The sequence below is a fragment of the Dryas octopetala genome, chromosome 8 (genome assembly GCF_963921425.1).
Source record: "Dryas octopetala chromosome 8, drDryOcto1.1, whole genome shotgun sequence".
Lineage (NCBI taxonomy): Eukaryota > Viridiplantae > Streptophyta > Magnoliopsida > Rosales > Rosaceae > Dryas > Dryas octopetala.
The window spans coordinates 4,242,683-4,262,528 of NC_141373.1; the positions used below are offsets into that span (position 1 = coordinate 4,242,683).

Genomic DNA, 19,846 nt, shown 5'->3' on the forward strand with positions numbered 1-19,846 from the left:
AAATACCATTTTCAGTTTTCCCCTGCACTAAACCCCCACCCATCTGCAAAATTTCTCCCAAAACTCACACCCATCCGCAACTACACCCAGGTCGCCATCCGGCCATTTCCCACCGCCACAGCTGGTCACCTGTCCAGTCCTTAAAAAATTCCGCCGCTGCTTCGCGGCGCCGATCGAGCTCCACCTGACAATGACGCCCCAGATCAGGGATCCTGGATCAGCCTAGACAAAACTATGTGTACTACATATTTCATACCTCATTATACCACCTCTTTAACAAATGCTATATAAAAAATGTGGTACGTTTTTTTTGTTTTTTTACCACTAAAAAATGTGGTACGTACGTTAAACATTATTCTTTGATAATAGTTAACATTTACCCATAGGCTAAACTCTAAAGTTCAAGCATTTTTCTGCTTTGTAGCTTTCTTTTGTATAAAGAATAATATATATATATATAAAGGAGTTTTTTCTTAAAGCATATAGAACTTAATGATAGACCATATATATTGCACGTTTTTTAAATTTGAAGTTGAAAACAATTTATTTTTCATGGAAAAAAGTGTAATACGGACTATTGATCAGGGTATAGCTAAATATTTTCCCAACTCAAATAATACTAAACATGGTTTAATTTTCAGTGCTACTCTTCTTTCCACGCAAGATGGGGAAGCTTTTAAAATCTAGCGACGGTAGCTTTTGAACATATATAATAACATTTATTTAGTTTCTAATTATTTATGACTTTTAAACCTGATCATGTTTAAATTAGGACTTAATTTCCCACATAGAAAATATAGATAAAAGCTTTGGAAGAACTGAGATTCCAGTTAATAGTTCTATTTGTAGCATAAAGGATAAGAATATTTCAAAACTAGCTCTGATCAATGAAGGCAGAACAACTCTATAAAAAAATTAATCAACAAATAAACAAGCCAAAGATTTAGGACACTTATCGGGTTATTCAAATATACTTTGAAATGAAATGAGAGTGAGAACCAAACATGACTACATTAAATACAACAGATTCATGAAGGGCATGGCATAGCAGCCTTTCGCTTCTTTTGTTGGAAGACAGAAGAGCGAGCAAACAGATATGATAAATTGATTAAGTTGGGACCAAAATCGGTGTAATTTGAGGGGGCTTAAAGACATGCACCCCCAACAGAAGAAAAAGAAACAAGACAGTGGCCATCATGAGCACCTTCCAACCTCTACCACCGCGATTATGGCTGCTCCTCTGTGCTTCAATCGTGCCGTCACCATGTTCCCCTTCTTCTTTGTCTATAAAAACATACAAAATATATATATTCCAGAAAATTAATTTCTACATATCAGAGAAAATCTCTTGAAATTAATCAAATTGGATCGATTTAGAAGTGTTTTTCATGGAGTGTCAATCCATCAACAGCCTAAATCAACAAAATAAACTTGTGATGCTAGATATATGTCTTTGTGTTTTATATTTCATTTTTTGAAAACATAGTTTAAATAAGTAGCATTTCCAAAAATCAAATGGAACACTTGAACAACACACCTGCTATTTCATCAGTGTCTTGAATGATGTATTTGAACCAATCCTGTCGACGCAGAAATTCCCTTGACGTATAGCTCAGGAAGTATATTCCTGGAAGCACCTCATAATCTGACAATTCTCCACCAATGCCATATAAAGGATTAATTGTGGTGTCAACACTGTTGTGTTGGGTAGTCATCATCTTCTCTTCTTGCTCGTACACAAGCTTGATGCCACACTCCTTTACCTGAAGCTCATATCTTGTGAATACTGAAACAGTCACTTCATCGCCAACTTCCAATTGATTCCCAAACTTCCAATGACTTAACCATATTATGTCTTTTCCATCACCCGGAACTCCAAGGAACCATGGGCCATAGATCCACTTTAGACCCTTGCTCTTATTACTGACTCTTGTGAATATTGGGAAAGGAAAACGACTTTTGAATTGATCATCCATGGTGCTATAGCTAGGACAATCAATATTGGATTGGGCATAAACAGAGAAGACGTTCAAGCCTCTGATCCTTTGATCGGAAATTGAAGGCACAGTAAAAGATATGGAGGAGCCTCTACTTTTATGGTTGAATTGGCTTGGAACCTCACTCCCAGGAACAAATGTGCTGATTACACCACGTTCATAAAGTACCTACATATACCATTGAAATCAAAATATTAATCAACTATCTTGCTTATTATATCAGGGACAGAGAGAGGAAAAAAGAAAAAACCTGGATGGGAAGCACCCTCCTCTTCAATAAAAAGTCAGCTGTAAAGAAACTGTCCATCATAATGGTGTCCGTGGGTTGCAAGTTTATAGAGCCAAAAAGTTGGGTCATTTCTATCTGAACTCTTTCAATGGGTTCTAACTTGAATATCCACCCAATTTCGACTAGGTTGCGGTTGGATCCCCAAAGTATCTCTTCACTTGGTTGACCTGTAACTATTTCCAATAATGTGCATCCGACCAAATTCAGCTCTCGTACTACCGGTATCCTTACAAGCGATGTGAGCCCCGTACACAGTCTAAAAGATAGTTCATCGAGCCTCGTAAGACCTCTGATGCAATCTGGTAGGCAAGAAATTGGATTAGAGCTTAGATTTAGTCTTTGCAATCCGGATAGGTTACCAAAATCCTTGGGAAAATCATCATCAAAAAGATTGCAATTCTCAAGACTTAAATCCACTAAACTGCGTGGTAAATATGAAGCCCAACTAATTTCTGGATTTTTTCTTGGCCATAATTTGACCTCCCTAGTGGTAGTGAATAGTCGACGTATTGGAATTCCATCTACTTGAAGCTTTTTCAAAGATTTCATCTTCCACATCTCCATTACTGGAAACTCAAGAAGATTTGAGCAACCAGATATGATAAATGTTTCAAGGAATTTTAGCATAGATATATTCTTCGGAAGCGTTCTAATATTTATGCAATCTTCCATATTCAAATGAACAAGCCGCTCTAGGTTTCCAATGGATTCATGGACATTCACCAAGCTTGCACAATCTTTAAGAATCAAACTCTCTAGATTCGGGACGTGCGAAAAGTCAAGGGTTTCGATAAGTACATGGGAATGGCTGAGATTTAGGATCTTCAATGATGGAAGATACTGGTGAAAGAAATAAAAATGATAAATGATAAAGAGTGTCAATTCTAATAAATGTAAAATTAATCATGGGAAATCCCAAAATAATTTAAGAAAAGTGAAAGATATTGTGTAGAGTAGCATACCTTTGTCTCCTTCCAGACTTGTTTCAAGCTGCTATAACACATTTCAAGAGCAACTAGGCTCTCCAGAGGAAAATCATTGGGTAAATAATCAAAAGGAAATTTATCCCAACATAGCCATCTTAAATCTTTAGGAAATACTCCATATGATCCATTGACTTGTACATGACTAAGCTTGAGCAGTCTTAGTTTATGCATATTTGCAAATGCATTGCTTTCGAAAACTACCATATTTGAAGGAGTGTATGCAGGATGCATTTCCATATTCAGGATAAGGCCTTCAATTGTTTGTGTACCCTAGAAACAGGAAAAAAAAAAAAACCATTTGGATAACTTAACCAACATTAATATGCAGTAAAGTAAATAACACATAATCCACTATACTAATTATATATAATTAAGGAAAGATATATATATATATATATATATATATTTCTATTTCTCACATTCTTTCTTGTCAATATTTTGAAAGAATCATTATGATGCCATAACCTACTTCGCTCCCCGGGCTCCTTTGATTCTAAGCGAATAATTCCTCTTCCCATGTCTCGAATCATGTGATGCATCTGCACTTTGTTATATTTATCAATTATAACCAAACACCTCTCCTTAAGGTTTTCAATGCCGACAACTGTGTAGAAATCACAACCATCTAGTATTCTAACAATAACGTCTTTGTCCATTCCAATAAAGAAACATGCAATATGAAGGAATAAATTTTGATCATGGTCATCCTGTAAAGAGTCGTAGCTTAATCTGAGTTTATTCATGATTTCACCATTTGGATTAGCTTTCAACTTCTCTAATGCACTTTCCCATACAGCTAAACTTTGCCCTGATAAAGAGGAACCCAAAACTTTCAGAGCTAATGGAAGTCCTCCGCAAAGGTGTACTACTCTCTTTGAATATTCCATATAATCTTCATTGGGATGGTCTTGTCCAAAAGCATGCCAACTGAAGAGCTCTAGTGATTCACTATCACCAAAAGTTTCAACATCATGCACCTTTATAAATTGGCGGCAAGCTTTTAACAATCTTGCATTGCTAGTTGTTATGATTACTTTACTTCCCGGATAAAACTGACCTTGCATTCTAAATACCGCATCTAATTGGTCTACATGATCCACATCATCAAAAATAAGAAGAACTCTTTTAGAGCTAATAGCATCTTCAATCCTCATTATTCCTTCACTAATATTGTGTATTTTCACTTTTCTCATATTCAAAACATCATAAATAAGTTGTTTTTGCATTTGAATCAAGCCATTCGGTGTTCTTGAACTTTCTCTAATGTTTTCAAGGAAACTGCTTCCTTGAAATCTTTTGAAGTTTGAATTGTATACAAACTTTGCAATGGTTGTCTTCCCTATTCCCCGCATCCCATAAATGGCAAGTATGCCAACATCAGTTGATCCATCTTGTAACCATAAATTAATGTTTTCGACTCGAGAATGAATTCCAATTAGGTGCGGAGCAACACTTATGGGCGTGCGACTTAATTTGTGCTCAATCACTTTAACAATTTTGTCGATAAATTTTGACTCGTGCCTAGAAAATTGCAATCAAAGTGGAAAACAAATAAGACATGTGTTCATCATATATGACTTCAAATAATTAAATTGGAAAGCCTCATGCCATCAATTATAAGAAAGAATAATATTAAATGATGTCTCATTACACGTGTTAATATTTTACTTGTTTGTGAAATAAATGAGTTATACATCGAATAGGCCGTGTATTAACAAAAAAGACACTATCACACTATTTAGAATACAAATTTTTAGGAGTCTCATGAATTTAACATGAAAAAATAAAAAACATAATTTTTTTCTTTTTTAATATAAATCCCAAAGTGAATCAAGTGATGTGTTAATTATTAAAATGTCGTTGAGTCCAGACAGAGACTTAATCATGTTTCATAAAAATGGAGTAAAAGTTGGAATGAAATGAATACATATAATTACCCATCAGCTTGATTTTGTAAGACCATCCCTGCTAGATCTGCAACTTCTGTAAGTGCTGCCCTCCATCCCTTGACCTTGTGTTTGACCGATTGATTTCGCTCGTGTCTAGCAAATGCTTTTGCAACGCTTCCTGTCTGCTTCCTCACATGAGATGGATCGATGTCGTAGAAGACTGGTAAAACTACGTGGTGGTCGTCGGAGGTCCGCTTGCGTTCGAGGATCATCACAAGCTCGTCGAGGCACCACCCAGAAGACGCATAGTCTTTTGAGAACACAATGACTGAACTTCGCGACTGCTGGATGGCTTTCCGGAACTCCGGTTTAATATCTTCTCCTCTCTCAAGTTCATCGTCGTCCCGGAACGTGCGAAACCCTGCTTTGAGAAAGGCTGTATAGAGGTGGTCAGTAAAAGTCTTGCGAGTGTCTTCGCCCCTGAAACTCAAGAACACGTCATAACTAAATGGACGAGGACGAGTATCGGAAGAGGAGGAGGCTTCTTGAGCTGATCGAACAAGGGCCATGTATATCCAATTATCCAACAACAACCAAACTGTACGTTCTGATCGGAAGATGAAGCCACATATCAAATAACAAGAAGGTCGATCAAGGAGTCTAAGGAGATGTACATCTTTTTATCGATCTAAAAGCAATTATATATGGGGTAAGAATTATTAATGGCGGTTGTTGCCAGCTTGATGTAGATGCAATAATTCTTAGAGCTTTTGCTTTTTTGCTTTTCTTAAAGCAGATCGATGAGACGTGTTTTTCTGTTGGAAAATTAGGACACACAATGATACAAAGTAAAGATAGTCTACTCGATCTCTACCCAAGCAGCTCGATCATAAATCGAACCACCTTTCTCCTCTCCTGGTATTTGTGGTTGCTAGCTCGTGAGTGCCTCCCTTATCCACCAAGTACGACTTATGACTTCATGAGAGTGCAAGTAGTTTGGTGGCCTTGCGTTGACGCGCTGTTGACGCTGTGGCTCAGCATTTACAGCCAAGTTTCTTCTCTTACCGTAGATTACACTCTGTCGTCCAGTTCTATTGATTGTCGTTTGGTTTTCCCGCTGGAGGCTTCTCTTGTGGGCTTTTCTCTTTTGGGCCCTCCGTTGCCATTCTTTGGATTTGGGTTATCATGTTATCAAGAGCTTCCCTACGTGTGTTATGGGAATACCAGATGAGGATAGAATTGACCTTTGAAGCCCAGTATGGTTGTGGTCCTGACCTTAGTGGTTTAATTTCTCCCGGGCTTAGGCCACAATTCCAATAATTAAAAAAATTCCTAGGTGTATTTGTCTTGGAAGATGGGGAATACAAACATGCTCCTTTGGTAAGACAAATAAAATGGACTTTTTGCCGGAAGATATATCCAATTATATATCCAACATCACCCAAACTGTACGTGCTGATCGGAAGATGAAGCCAGATATATATCAAATAACAAGAAGCTCGATCAAGGAGATGTACTTCTTTTTATCGATCTAAAAGCAATTATGGGGTAAGAATATATTATTGCCGGTTGTGGCCAGCTTGCAATAATTCTTAAAGGAGATATAGATGCAATAATTCTTAGAGCTTTGCTTTTTTGCTTTTCTTAAAGCAGATGAGACGTGTTTTTCTGTTGGAAAATAAGCACACACAAAGATACAAAGTAAAGATCAGTCTACTCTACTGCATGTCTACCCAATGACTTAAAAAGAATTTGTACCTTTTGTTTACTTAAAAAGATAGTCAAGCAAAAGGAAACAGACAATTAGATTCATTTCACATGGATACTTGACAACAATACATCTTCCTCGAAGCTGCATTCCTAGCCTTGAGGAATATATGACTGAATGAGGACTTTAGACGATGAGAAGGGTTGAATACCCCAACTGAGTAACCTAGCCCAGATGGAATAATGAATGTGATTCGTTCATGTATTTATTTGTCAGCTTGGTAATTTAGTAAGCAATACATCTTATTACTTCGTACATCTTTTTGGGCATGATCATTAGTTAGGCCAATTGTACATGTCACATACTTGAAAATAAGACACATTTCCTGCTACCTTCATTCCTTCCAATGAGGGATCCTCTTTGTGGGGCTCACAAGAGTCGTTTTGTGTCAATCTGAACGGTTCAATTTTTACATCTCCATTGATAGATCATCTTTGCAAAAAATCAGCCAAATCGGAAATCATTTGCCTATCTAACTTTAATCAAACAAATGGACGATTTCATCGAAAATATTTGGTTCGTCTATTTGTTTGATTAAAGTTAGATAAGAAAATGATTTTCAATTTGGTTGATTTTTTACAAGGATGATCTATCAATAAAGATATAAAAAATGAACGGTTTGGATCGACACAAAACGACTCGTGTAGACCCCACAAGGGAGATCCCTCATTTAACACTAAATGAGAGATCCCTTATTAAAAGCTACCTGATATACACACACACATATATATATATATAGTAATGATCACTCGCTCACCAAAAAACAGAGAATTCTCCGCTCACCACAGAGCGAGGAATTCAATGATTAGGACCGTCCATTTTTTAGGTCCATCATTAAGGGTCGTCCCTGTAAAAAATCAGTCAAATCAATAATTGTTTGGTCCTCCAAACTTTGCAAACAAATACAGTTCATCATATAAGGTTGAAATGATGTTGACAGTAATACACTGGCTAAACAGTTTCCTGGCTGATTTTTTATAAGGGTGATCTTTGAATGATGCCCTAAATTATAGACGGTTCCGATCATTAAAATTCGTTGTTGGGTGGTTAGGTAAGCGAAAAATTCACTGCCCTATAATGAGCGAGTGATCATTTCTGTGTATATATATATATATATATATAACTTGTCTGCAACAGTACCACTGAGATAGCATCCCAGTGTAAAGAGAAAGGTGGGCATCAGTAAGGCCCAGTGACCCACCCTTTGCCCAACCTTCTCTCTGCACCGGTGCCACTGGTGCAGGTAAGTTTCTCTCAATATATAGATATATTGGTATTGGTTATCTCGTCTTTTGTACTGTGCTGTAATCCAGCTACTTATAACTTGTAAGTGTTTCAGTTTGAGATCCTTGTTCAGTGTCACTTGTAAATGGTCCACGTGTCTGGTATCTTATCTACTCGTGTAACTCCGGTCTAGACCTAGGCATTTATAATATATAAAGTTATAAACCATGGTGTAATTTTTTTTTTTTTGGTAAAAATAAACCATGGTGTAATTGATTCGGTGTTATGTTGTCATTGGTCCAATGTTGTAATTGTCAATTATCGTCATTTATTTATTTTTCAACTTGGAAAGTAGAGTGAATAATTCTCTCCCCCGAAGTAAAATTAAAGAGATCATATTAGGCTATTAGCTGACCACAACAATGATAAGCTAAGTTAAATTATCATTATGATTAGTTGTTAATTATGCAATCATAAGAAGGTGAAATCTCTCCCAACATTATTTGCCTCCTTAATATTATTGATTGGTGATGCAACTCAGAGGGTGAACCGAGTTGTTTGGAATGAACATAAAAGATCAAATATATTGACCAAAATTTGCTTTGCCTTTCGCACCCAAAACTTCATTATTATCTTGAAAGAAGGAAATTACAGAATCTACTGATGCTCGCAATAAAAGAAATGGGAAAATTGTTCTGAAAGCAACTGTTGCTTATTTGTAGGGAGAATCTGTTCGGCCAAAAAGCCCAAGAATAAGATTCTTCTTTTCCATCCATACATGCATGAGGTGCATTCAACAATGGAAGGAAGGGATTCGGAAAGCTGGCCCCAGTCCAGTTATAATCTCAGTAGTCATGCAGGAATATTGATCAAATGAAAGTCATGCTGAAGATTCAAAACAAAAATAAGCGCCAAAGCTCAATTATTTATGAGACATCCATCATTTTCACAAAACCCTACTTATGGGTCAATCAAATGGAAGCTCTTCGCTCATCATTAGCCATTTGATTGAAGGTCAATGACAAACAAAATAATCACAATTTCAATCTGAAGCATTCAGGGTCATACAGAACTTGACAACCTCCCTTCCCATACCCATTCCGACACCCATTAGTTACAATGATTACACTGAAGCCATACTCCACAGACCGATACAATTTTCTTCCCCTAACTAACCCTAAATTCATCTCCAGGGTTTTGATATAACCCTGTCAAGCAAAAGCAACTTATCCAGATGCCTTTCCTACTCAGGTAAGATGCATAAGAACTATCCTTCTGTTTTTCCCCCTTTGGTTAGGAACAAATTTAACTTTTCCCTAGACTTTTTTGTTTTGGTTACAACTTTTGCTTAGACTTGAAACCACTGGATAACAATAATATATGCCTCATATTCAAAATGCTCTTCCCGTACATTTGAGCTCTCAAATATGTGACATGAAATGAATGGAGAAGGGCTGCAATCCTTACAACTTAGGATTCCTCTAATTCAATCGCTACATTATAACATCTCAAGACATGATTAATCTTGATTGTCCAAATGATCCATAAGATTACTAAACTTAACTGCTCTAATCTAGATGAATTGTCCGGTCCAGATGATGCATAACCAACCCACATATGTCTTACCACTGACTTAAGCCACTCCAATGACAAAATAAGCAAAAAATAGCTTTATTACCAGGGCAAGTCGCAGCTTAAATGACTGAGCTTTAGAGTCTAGATTAATCCCGCAGTTCTATTTTCTTCAGGCTGTTCCTGTTTTCTCATCAAAAGGTGAAAGCAACAAGGTAGCCCACTCTCTTCCATTCCCACTTACACATCTAGGGAGGCTTCTGTCTCTAATGGGGTGTCTAGTAAAGCTGGACACATGGTTTCTCTAATTAATTACACCCACAAGGCTACCTTATAACACCTCACTTCCAAAGTTGCCATCTTGGAGGGTCAGGTGATTACTGGGTGAAAAACTGTCTTTCATTAAATGCTATTTATAAGCACACCCAGACATAAATAGACAACCTAATACAAAAAGAGGACCAAGAAATTTTCCATCATGAAAAAACAGCAAAGGAAACTGATGTCACGAAATATCAACCAGCACAAATCATGATTGCCTCAAATCATTACTTCTTTCCTCTGTATGCACAAAGAATATTATACTGGTATCAATTAGAATTCAGGTGAGAACAGACATAAGCCTATCCTTACATTTTTTTTCAGATAATCAGTGACGTTAGCCATTGATACAAAAAAATAGGAACAAAGGAACCAATATTTACAATCTCTTCCTAAACCTACTTTCCCTACAACTGGAAGCTAAAAACTCTACTTTAACAGATTATAAAATTCTGGACTTCTACAAAATGCAAAAAAGATCATAATACTGTGGACATGCTATGATATCCAATGTGCCATGAAAACAGAATAGCAGAGTCTTTTTGCAAATTACTGGCAGTCATATTAGATCATTGTTATAATACAAAGAAGTTCATTTTCAATACTTTTTACCTTTAATCCACATATTTCTTAGCAGGTGAATTCACCTTCCTCACAATCTTTAGTCAGTTCAGAAGTTATTCTGCACATAAACAAAAAGCATCATGTATCCACGTTTCATGGAAAATGAAAGCAATGATACAACAATTAAGTGTTAGCCTATAAAATGAGAAAGTTGAGAGGAGAATGGAGGTTTTGGCATTCATATGGCAATTGTTATGAACAAGACTTTGTAATGTAAGCGGATAACGAGTACTTGAAAGAAACAAGAGCTTAATGAAATGCACCAGCACCTCAAGCAATTGTGTTCCAAAATAGTAAGGGTCTAATGTATAGAATTTAATAAACCTGACACTCCCCCAGTCTCAAAATGCATTTATGGCAGAATATAAAAAAGGAATATCATCTTACCATACCGATGAGATGAAGAGTAAACATATATAGGGGTCAAGCATAATAATATCTTAGAAGTTCTCTTACTGATATACTCTTCTATTGTCACCCTGCCAATGAACAGGAGGCCAATAGGTAATAAATGAATTTCATAAGTCATATACTAACTTGGGACACAGCCCTACTTAATCCAATTGGCCTTCCCTTTAATCATTTTGGTATTTTTAACTGAAGGTCAGAAATAGATCAATTATTTGCCCTACATTGCATTCGACCAACGCATTTAAGATACTCGAATTATTCCTGCTATCCTCACCTAGTACTACATGAACTTCCTATGACTATAAAGCCATCCATCTCATTTTTTTCAAGCCAGCATCAAGAGCTCAGATATTAAAGAGACATAAAGACACATTAAATGTGCAGAAAAATGAGAACACACAACACCAGTTTGTAAAGAGTAAAGATGTACAATGGTGACAATGCAAGGCAGATATTGGTACGTCAGTTTTCAATGTATTTATTCATTTTTTATAGGAAGTTTTCAATGTATTTATTCATTTATTAGAAGAAAATGGAAGTAAGAACAGAGAAGTCTCAGACCATAAAAACAAACAGATAATTTAGATATACAGGAAAGGTAAAGATGTGTACCTCAATAAACAAAGCATCAAGTGAAAGACCCCTCCAAACTATAAACGACAACCATTTGAAGAAAACAAAATAAATAAAGTATTCCACCATTTCAGCCAGCAACCTTGATCACACCCACTTCATCAATTTTTGAGCTCTTGTGCTGAAAAAATTAGTGAGAAACAAAGACCTTCTTTAAGGATGGGAAGAAACTATACAAAAATAGTGACCATAATCATGTGTATCACTTGTAAAACCGAAAGCTAAGGGTTGAACACGCAAATGTGTAATCCCGAACAGAAGTTTCATGTGTATATTACCTTACTTTTTTTGTGTCTGTGAACATCATTAAGATCTTCATCTCCATCATGTTTCCTTTTCTGAAATTATACGAAGTAGCAAAACTTATGTATGTCAATATCTTGGAATATTATACTTTTAACAAAAAGAAAATAGTACTTAAATTTGTTACTGTGAACCAAAAAACTGTAATTAGATTGGGCCACAAACAACAGCAGGTTATAACTACCAGGATACTTATTTCAGTGCTCCACGCAAGACCATAATAGATCTACTTGGACAAACTTTCATGTTCAACTATTTTCTTGTTTCTCTCAAAGGTTACCAAGTGTTCAAGAAAGGGAATGTAATTGTATGAGTGTAAAATTTTCCGACCTTTTCATGTTTCTTTGAGTGATCACCGCCCGATTCATGATGCCCACTTTTCTCCTTTTTCTTCTCCTTGTCTTTATCTTTACTTCGATCTTTATGACGGTGTTTGTGCTTCTTATGCTCTTTATCCTTCTCCTTGTCTCTGTCTTTGTGCTTTTTGTGTTTCCTCTCCTTGTCTTTAGACTCACTCTTTGATTTCGCTGCAATAGTTGGAGTCCCCTTATCTGCCTAAAGAAGACAAGACAATGTATCAATTACGGTGAGAACCTGAAAGGGAAAATGATTTTGCAAGACCATATATTTATTGGAAAAGAAGACACAGAACTGACATCCAATATAAGTAAAAAATTCGGAAACTAACAAAAGAACAGCAATAGAAGTAACTACAAGGAAGTAAAATTCTCACAGGTGGCAAATCAATAGGAGCAGTTTCTCTAAGTTGGAAAGCCTCTCTGAGAATATCTATGTCAAAAGGCTGTATGCGTGGTTTAGTATCCCTGGAATATGATGCACTCTGAATAAGTTGATCCAATTGCATTCCATCTCCTTTTCTGATATCTGTGTCTCCCACCACATTGTGAAGATAGTGTGTGTCTGAAATTGATACAGGAAGTGATCGCTTGCAAAAAAACTCATGGTGCGGAAGCAACTTGTAGTGACTTATAAGATCTACAGCGCCAGTCAGCTCTCTTGGTCCTAACCCAATAGCATCTCATCAAATAAAATACAATAGTCTCTTAAAATGAAATTAGGCATTCACTGACACAATATAAGCAAAATAATTGTTCACTCAATTAGATTGAAATAAGTATATTATTTAGCAAGACATTGTCATGAACTTTGAAGTTTCTAAATTAAATTTTTAAATATGCATCAATATCTTTTGCAAGAACCAGATAGGCACAAATTCAGGGTTTCCAGAAAACTTGATCAGAAATGGGTACCACACAGCTCTCGTGATAAGTTCATTCAGTGCCATATGTGAACAAATGAGGTTTGAATGCTTCAGGAATAAATTCTTCTGTTCAACATGTAATTACAAATAAACAAGATACAACAAGCATATGTAAATTCAACAAAAAAGTGCATAAGAAGAAAACTGTCATGAGACACCATATCAAAAAAGCATTCTACCTCTTCCAAACCTTGTTCCTTCAGGATCCATGGGTCAATGTCTCACGAAATGGTGGACCGTTATCAACTGTGATGTCCAAAAACAAAAAAAAAAAAGAGAATAAGAAATGGAAGTTTTGACAACCATAGAAACAGCGATAAGATCCAAATTGCAGAACAAGGTATTCATAACTAGATTTGTGTGAGGAAATAGACATCTTGTTCCTGTGTAATTCACAACTTACCAATCACTTCAAGTTCTATTGGGGACTCTCACATATCTTATCCCAAAATTGGCAGGGGACGATTTGGCAAACCCAGAAAATTCAAATAAAAAAAGTCCACAGAAGAAATGATATACAATCACAAGAAAGCCAAAGTACATAATATCGAGCTTCTTATGCTTACTTTTTCTATCCACCAGAAACACCAAATAACACAGTCCAACTAATTAATCAAGGGGATGTTTTCAAAAACTCAAAGCAAACTACTGGCAATATTAGTATTGACTAATGAACAAGGTTGGAAGGTGTCCACGAAAGAACTTACTATAGTCCCTTACTAATGCAAGAAAGCTTTTGATTTGTTCTGCCTACTATAGATTCTACGAGAAGCACCAATCTAGGACTATCACTAATAACTCTACTCACGCCACTGTTGTAACTGAACTAGGGCAAACAACTATGCATGTGCTGAGATTTATATTTCACTATCAATGACACAAATTTGATTGCCATTTTGCTTAACTTCGGTTCACAGATATCACTATCCACATTTTAGCCACCCCAATATAAAATGCTAAAGATTTCTTACTGTAGTGAATTAACACCCCCTGTGATCTTGTCCTTGATGTATTCTAGAGTTAAAACAGATATAGCAAACAACACACAATATGGCAGCAAAAGTAAACACAAAGAACACCAAGATTTGTTATCGAGGTTCGGCTAACTTTGCCTACGTCCCCGTGTGATCCTTAGAGAATCACAGCTGCACTATGTATAGAATAAGAGTACAAGAACTTATTGAAACCCTAGACTACCCAACTCGCAGCCGCTCTCCTCTCTTGCACAAATAGCTCTCTTGTGTTTTTCCCTCTTGAAAAACCCTTCCCTTGAAGTCACTCACCCTTGAGTCTCTAACCCGAGTCTCCCTTTGAGTTTCTTCCCTAGAAGTCTCTAGCTATATATTTTTTATTTATGAGACTTGCAGCAGCCTATTTATAGAGCATAGACTTACCTCTTACAATATGGATTCCTAATCCTAATAGAATTAGGTAATCTACTTATTAGCTAATTCTATTCCCTTGTACACAAGGAAAACCCTTTAGAACTCCTTCCCACACTAGGAAAGTCTTGTGCAAGTTCTATTTGTCTTCCAAAATCGTACCCCACTAGGAAAACAACAAACTACCCCACTGCCCAGTCTCCCTACTGCTCTTGGCCAGAACTGTAGCTTCCTCCAGAAATTTCCGACGAGACAAAACCACAACAATCTCCACCTTGGCGAGTCGGAACCAAAGCCATGAATGTTGTACCTTCGAGATATTCTCTAGTCTTGAAGTAACCTCGAACAAACCTCCAAAACCCCTTCACATTGGCAAAAAACCTATTGCCTCAATGCACCTTAAGTGAGAAGGTGCTCCACCTCAATCAACTAACTTTGAAGATTGAGCAAGCTCAACCCGAGCTTGTACCTTCGAATCTTAATTGCAGCCTCAAGATTCTCTTCGCCTTTTGTTCCATAAACCCATTCATAGCCAACGTTCTCCTTGGATTTAGGAACTAACTTCCAACTGAAGTTCCTTTGTAGAGACAACCTAGCACACCTCCGACGTTCCCATTCCTTACTCTCACAAGCCCCCTTGAATGTAGCCGGATTTCCCTTACTAACACCATAGTAACCTCTGTCCTTTTCCCACCAAAACTTATGAGTTAGCTTGATGGTACTTTTGGGCTTGGACTGCCTTGTGCTCTTTTTCTCCACCTGTTCTTGAACCTTTGTTGATTGTTGTTGCTGCCCAAACTCTTCAACCCTTGTGTTATGCTCCACCAGCTCAGAGTTGGCCTTCTCTTGAACTGGATTTACCTTCATAACCACCTTGATTGCCTTTATGGTTGCATCTTCCTTAACAACAATCAAACCTTCCTCATCTTTATTGACTTCCCTTGCTGCATCCTTGAAGTCAATCTTTGATGAATAACTAACCAAGCAACAATCATGATTTGTTGCTTCTTCTTCCTTAGCCGTAGCACTTATTTGATGAGACTCTTCCTTTATGAGATGATGCCCTTGCTCTCCCTTGTTACAATGCTCCATGAGCTCAACATCCAAGCTCTCTTTGGTAGACGCAGCTGCTCCACCTATCACTGTAACCCCGGAAAGCTTGTAGAGATTATTAGATTGCACAACTCCCTTCAGGATCACACTTAATCCTTTTGAGACTTGGAGCTTCCCTGCTCTAGACTTGAATGCATACCCATTCTTCTCTAGAGTTCCAAGAGAGATAAGATTTCTTTTCAATGTAGGAATATATCGCACATTCCCAAGCAACCTAACAATTCCATCTTGCATCTTCACCTTGACTGTGCCGACGCCATGAATCTTGCACACAGAGTTACCCCCCAACAAAACTTTGCCCTTACTAGATTCCTCATATGTATGAAACCACTCCTTGTTTGCACACATATGAAAACTACATCCGGAGTCCAAATACCAAGCATGTGGAGTAGAATTACCTGAAGATACCACCAAAAGCTCCCCATCGTCGACCACGACGTTACTTGAGTTTTCATCCCTTTTCTTCTTCTTCTCCAGCCATATCTGGCAATCCCTTTTCCAGTGGTCTAGTGAACCACACTCGAAGCAACCACCTTCTTCATCGGAATCATTGGACTTCCCCTTTTTGCTAGATCTGCCCCTCCTTTCCTTCCCTCGACTCTTCTCCTTGCCCTTAGCGTAAAGGCCTTGTGATGACTGAGTGCCTTCAGTTAAATCATCTAACTTTGCATATGACTGGAGCGCTTGCACCACGTCATCAAGCTTTAGAGTCTCCTTTCCAAACATCAAAGTTGTTCGGAAGTGCTTGAAAGAAGATGGCAGGGATCTCAGCAAGATGATAGCCTTATCATCATCCTTGTAAACTTCTTCGACCTTGTCGAGATTAGCTATGCAATGCTGAAATTTGCATACATGATCCGCTACATCTCCACCTTCTTCTAGTCGAAGCCCGAAGAGTTCATCCTTCAAGAAGAGTTTATTGGACACCGTCTTGCCCATATAAACACTCTCTAACTTGTCTCATGCTTCTTTTGCTGTCATCGCCTCTGTGATGTGAGACCTCACGGATCTTGTGAGGTGGATCTCTATTGAACTCTTGGCCTTCTTGAGAACCTTGTTCCATGTTCCTTCTGACGTGGTTGTCGGCTTCTCACCAAGAAGTGCATCATCCAGATCCTGCTGCACCAGCACGTTCTTCATCATCCGTTGCCAATCTGTAAAATCATCCTTGCCATCATATGGCTTCAAAGCAGGCCTTAAATCCCCTAAGTCCATGCTTCGACCTCCTCTAGACATCGCGGACACCTATTACCAACCTGGCTCTGATACCAATTGTAGTGAATTAACACCCCCTGTGATCTTGTCCTTGATGTATTCTAGAGTTAAAACAGATATAGCAAACAACACACAATATGGCAGCAAAAGTAAACACAAAGAACACCAAGATTTGTTATCGAGGTTCGGCTAACTTTGCCTACGTCCCCGTGTGATCCTTAGAGAATCACAGCTGCACTATGTATAGAATAAGAGTACAAGAACTTATTGAAACCCTAGACTACCCAACTCGCAGCCGCTCTCCTCTCTTGCACAAATAGCTCTCTTGTGTTTTTCCCTCTTGAAAAACCCTTCCCTTGAAGTCACTCACCCTTGAGTCTCTAACCCGAGTCTCCCTTTGAGTTTCTTCCCTAGAAGTCTCTAGCTATATATTTTTTATTTATGAGACTTGCAGCAGCCTATTTATAGAGCATAGACTTACCTCTTACAATATGGATTCCTAATCCTAATAGAATTAGGTAATCTACTTATTAGCTAATTCTATTCCCTTGTACACAAGGAAAACCCTTTAGAACTCCTTCCCACACTAGGAAAGTCTTGTGCAAGTTCTATTTGTCTTCCAAAATCGTACCCCACTAGGAAAACAACAAACTACCCCACTGCCCAGTCTCCCTACTGCTCTTGGCCAGAACTGTAGCTTCCTCCAGAAATTTCCGACGAGACAAAACCACAACACTTACAAGGTTAAACAAACTTATCCTTCAAAGATTTCTCTTTTCTTTGTACCCACTTTCCCTATCCGATAAATCTCTATTGTTACCAAAACTACCAATAAGTATGTGATGAAATCTAGTAACTTTTCGGATAACCCTAAATAGTACGTGTTCAAAAATACTGATATTTAAAAAAAATGTGAACTTTGGAAGAAGAAGAAGAAGAAAGCAAGAAACCAAATTTTCCAATATTTTGAATTACACAGACTTGAAAGCCCAACAAAAATTTAAGGTTTTTGAAAAGTAAATTGACGAAACGCGAACCTCTGACATGGATCCCGAATTGTTCTTCTAGTAGTGGAACTCCAGATCACGAGGACAAAACGGTAATTCCAGCACTTTCTTCGTCCTCTTGCGTCCACTGGTACAGTCCGACAGTCCCCAAACTTAAACAGACAGCTGCTAATACAGAAATTTCAAATACCCAATTGAGTGATTGACGAACAGAACTTAAACAATTAGAGGGCTCGGAAAGCAAGGCGTGTTTAGGGTTATCGTGTGGGGAATTGACCTGGGAAGATTGCCAATCTGCTGGGTTTGGGGGTTTTCCGGGAAGTGGAAGCTGAAATTCTCGGAATAGGAAAGAGATTGGGTTAAAAGAGTTGCAAAGTGAGGGAGGTCCGAGTTGGGGTTTTGACGGATCGAGAAGGTTCCAGAAAGAGGGAGATATTCGAGTTTCGTAGGTGGTGGTGAGGAACAGAGGAACAGTGGTGGAGGAGAGTATATAAATATAAATAAATATATATGAATATCGAGTGATCTAAATCTAACTAGGGTTTGGACTTTGGAGGGGTTTCGTTTCGTTTATTTTCTTCTCAAGCCCTCCCTCTCTCAGTCTCTCTCTCTCTTTTGTTGGGATTTTGCCATTTTGGGGTTTTCATTTTATTCGATTTTTTCTCTTTTTCTTTATATTTTGGCTATTTGTCATATATGGGGTTTACTTAAACTGCCGTTATTGCCAATTTGTCATTACCATTCCCTCAATCAAAATATGGCGCCGCTTTTCAGTTGCCCGGACCATTGCCCTCACGACATAGATTTTCTCCTTTTTTAGGGGTGTATAAATTGAAAGTCTATCATGAATGGTGGATATTGGATAATGTTTTTATTAGTATAGGTGTCATATTGTCATATTTTTAATATGAATACATTATTTAAAAGTTTATAAATATAACATATCAAATTATCTAGTAAAAAAAATGGCTTTTAAATTTTTTTTCTTTTGAATAAGCAGATAATTTTTATTAGGCTTAATTATCGATTTACCACCCAAAATTGTAACTCATTCCCACTTTACCACCTGAAAGTTTTTTTGTCCCAGATTACCACCTGTAACTTACATCCGTGTCCCATTTTACCTTGTTCCTTCAACAATTCCGTTAATGCTGACGTGGCGCGCTGGATGTGCGCCACGTGTCACATCTTTTTTATATTTTTTGATTTTTTTGATTTTTCTATTTTTATAAACTTTGAAAATTAATTAAAAATAGCTCCGAACTTAGAAAAATATACGGAAAATTTCTACCGACTTGTCTTAACTAGTACTAATTTACTATGGGGTCAAAATGCCAATTTTCCCTCTAAAAATTTCCAAAAAATTTGGAAAGTCCTAATTTATTTCTAAAAAATTAAAATACTCTAGACTCTTTGAAAATTCATAGAATAATCTCCCGAACTCCAAAAAATATGACGTCTGCACCGTTAGTCTTCTAAAAACTAACATTACCTTTCTCGTGAACACTTGCTACCCAAAAGACCTCTCGGTCTTAGAGAAAAATAAAATTCCCTATAAAATAAATTCTAGAAAAATTCTAAAATTTCTGTAAAGTCTCGAAATAATTCTCTAAAACAAGCTTTTGGTAATTTTTCAAAATATTTTTGAGAACTTGTCCAAGAGTTTACGAAAATTCTATAATTTTTTCTAGAATTTATTTAATAGAGGAAATTTTATTTTAATTTTTTAGAAATAAATTTGAACTTTCTAATTTTTTTGAAAATTTTTAGAGGGCAAATTGGTAATTTAACTTTATAGAAAATTAGTGCTAGTCAAGACGAGTCCGTAGG

General features: G+C 37.2%; 2 protein-coding genes across 4 annotated transcripts; both read right to left on the reverse strand.

The window, feature by feature from the left end:
* Window positions 1-881: 881 nt before the first annotated feature.
* Window positions 882-6,070, reverse strand: LOC147276222 (TMV resistance protein N-like). The gene is made up of 6 exons (XM_086253671.1): window positions 5,210-6,070; window positions 3,692-4,793; window positions 3,249-3,542; window positions 2,248-3,126; window positions 1,538-2,165; window positions 882-1,284 (listed from the first exon to the last, which is right to left on the reverse strand). Exons 1-6 carry the CDS (start codon window positions 5,728-5,730, stop codon window positions 1,109-1,111), a joined length of 3,600 nt encoding a protein of 1,199 aa, XP_086109797.1. The 5' UTR covers window positions 5,731-6,070; the 3' UTR covers window positions 882-1,108.
* A 2,725-nt stretch (window positions 6,071-8,795) lies between these two features.
* On the reverse strand, window positions 8,796-18,616 carry MED19A (mediator of RNA polymerase II transcription subunit 19a-like protein). 3 transcript variants are annotated; one of them, XM_086254093.1, is made up of 8 exons: window positions 18,047-18,614; window positions 13,479-13,545; window positions 12,751-13,040; window positions 12,348-12,572; window positions 11,993-12,052; window positions 11,694-11,835; window positions 10,659-10,728; window positions 8,796-9,038 (listed from the first exon to the last, which is right to left on the reverse strand). In XM_086254093.1, exons 2-6 carry the CDS (start codon window positions 13,507-13,509, stop codon window positions 11,785-11,787), a joined length of 657 nt encoding a protein of 218 aa, XP_086110219.1. In that variant the 5' UTR covers window positions 13,510-13,545; window positions 18,047-18,614; the 3' UTR covers window positions 8,796-9,038; window positions 10,659-10,728; window positions 11,694-11,784. The 3 variants fall into 3 exon arrangements, with proteins under 3 accessions (XP_086110219.1, XP_086110221.1, XP_086110218.1); XM_086254095.1 differs by lacking the exon at window positions 8,796-9,038 and having other exon boundaries at window positions 9,055-10,728; window positions 11,998-12,052; window positions 18,047-18,616; XM_086254092.1 differs by lacking the exon at window positions 8,796-9,038 and having other exon boundaries at window positions 9,055-10,728.
* Between the last annotated feature and the right edge of the window lie 1,230 nt (window positions 18,617-19,846).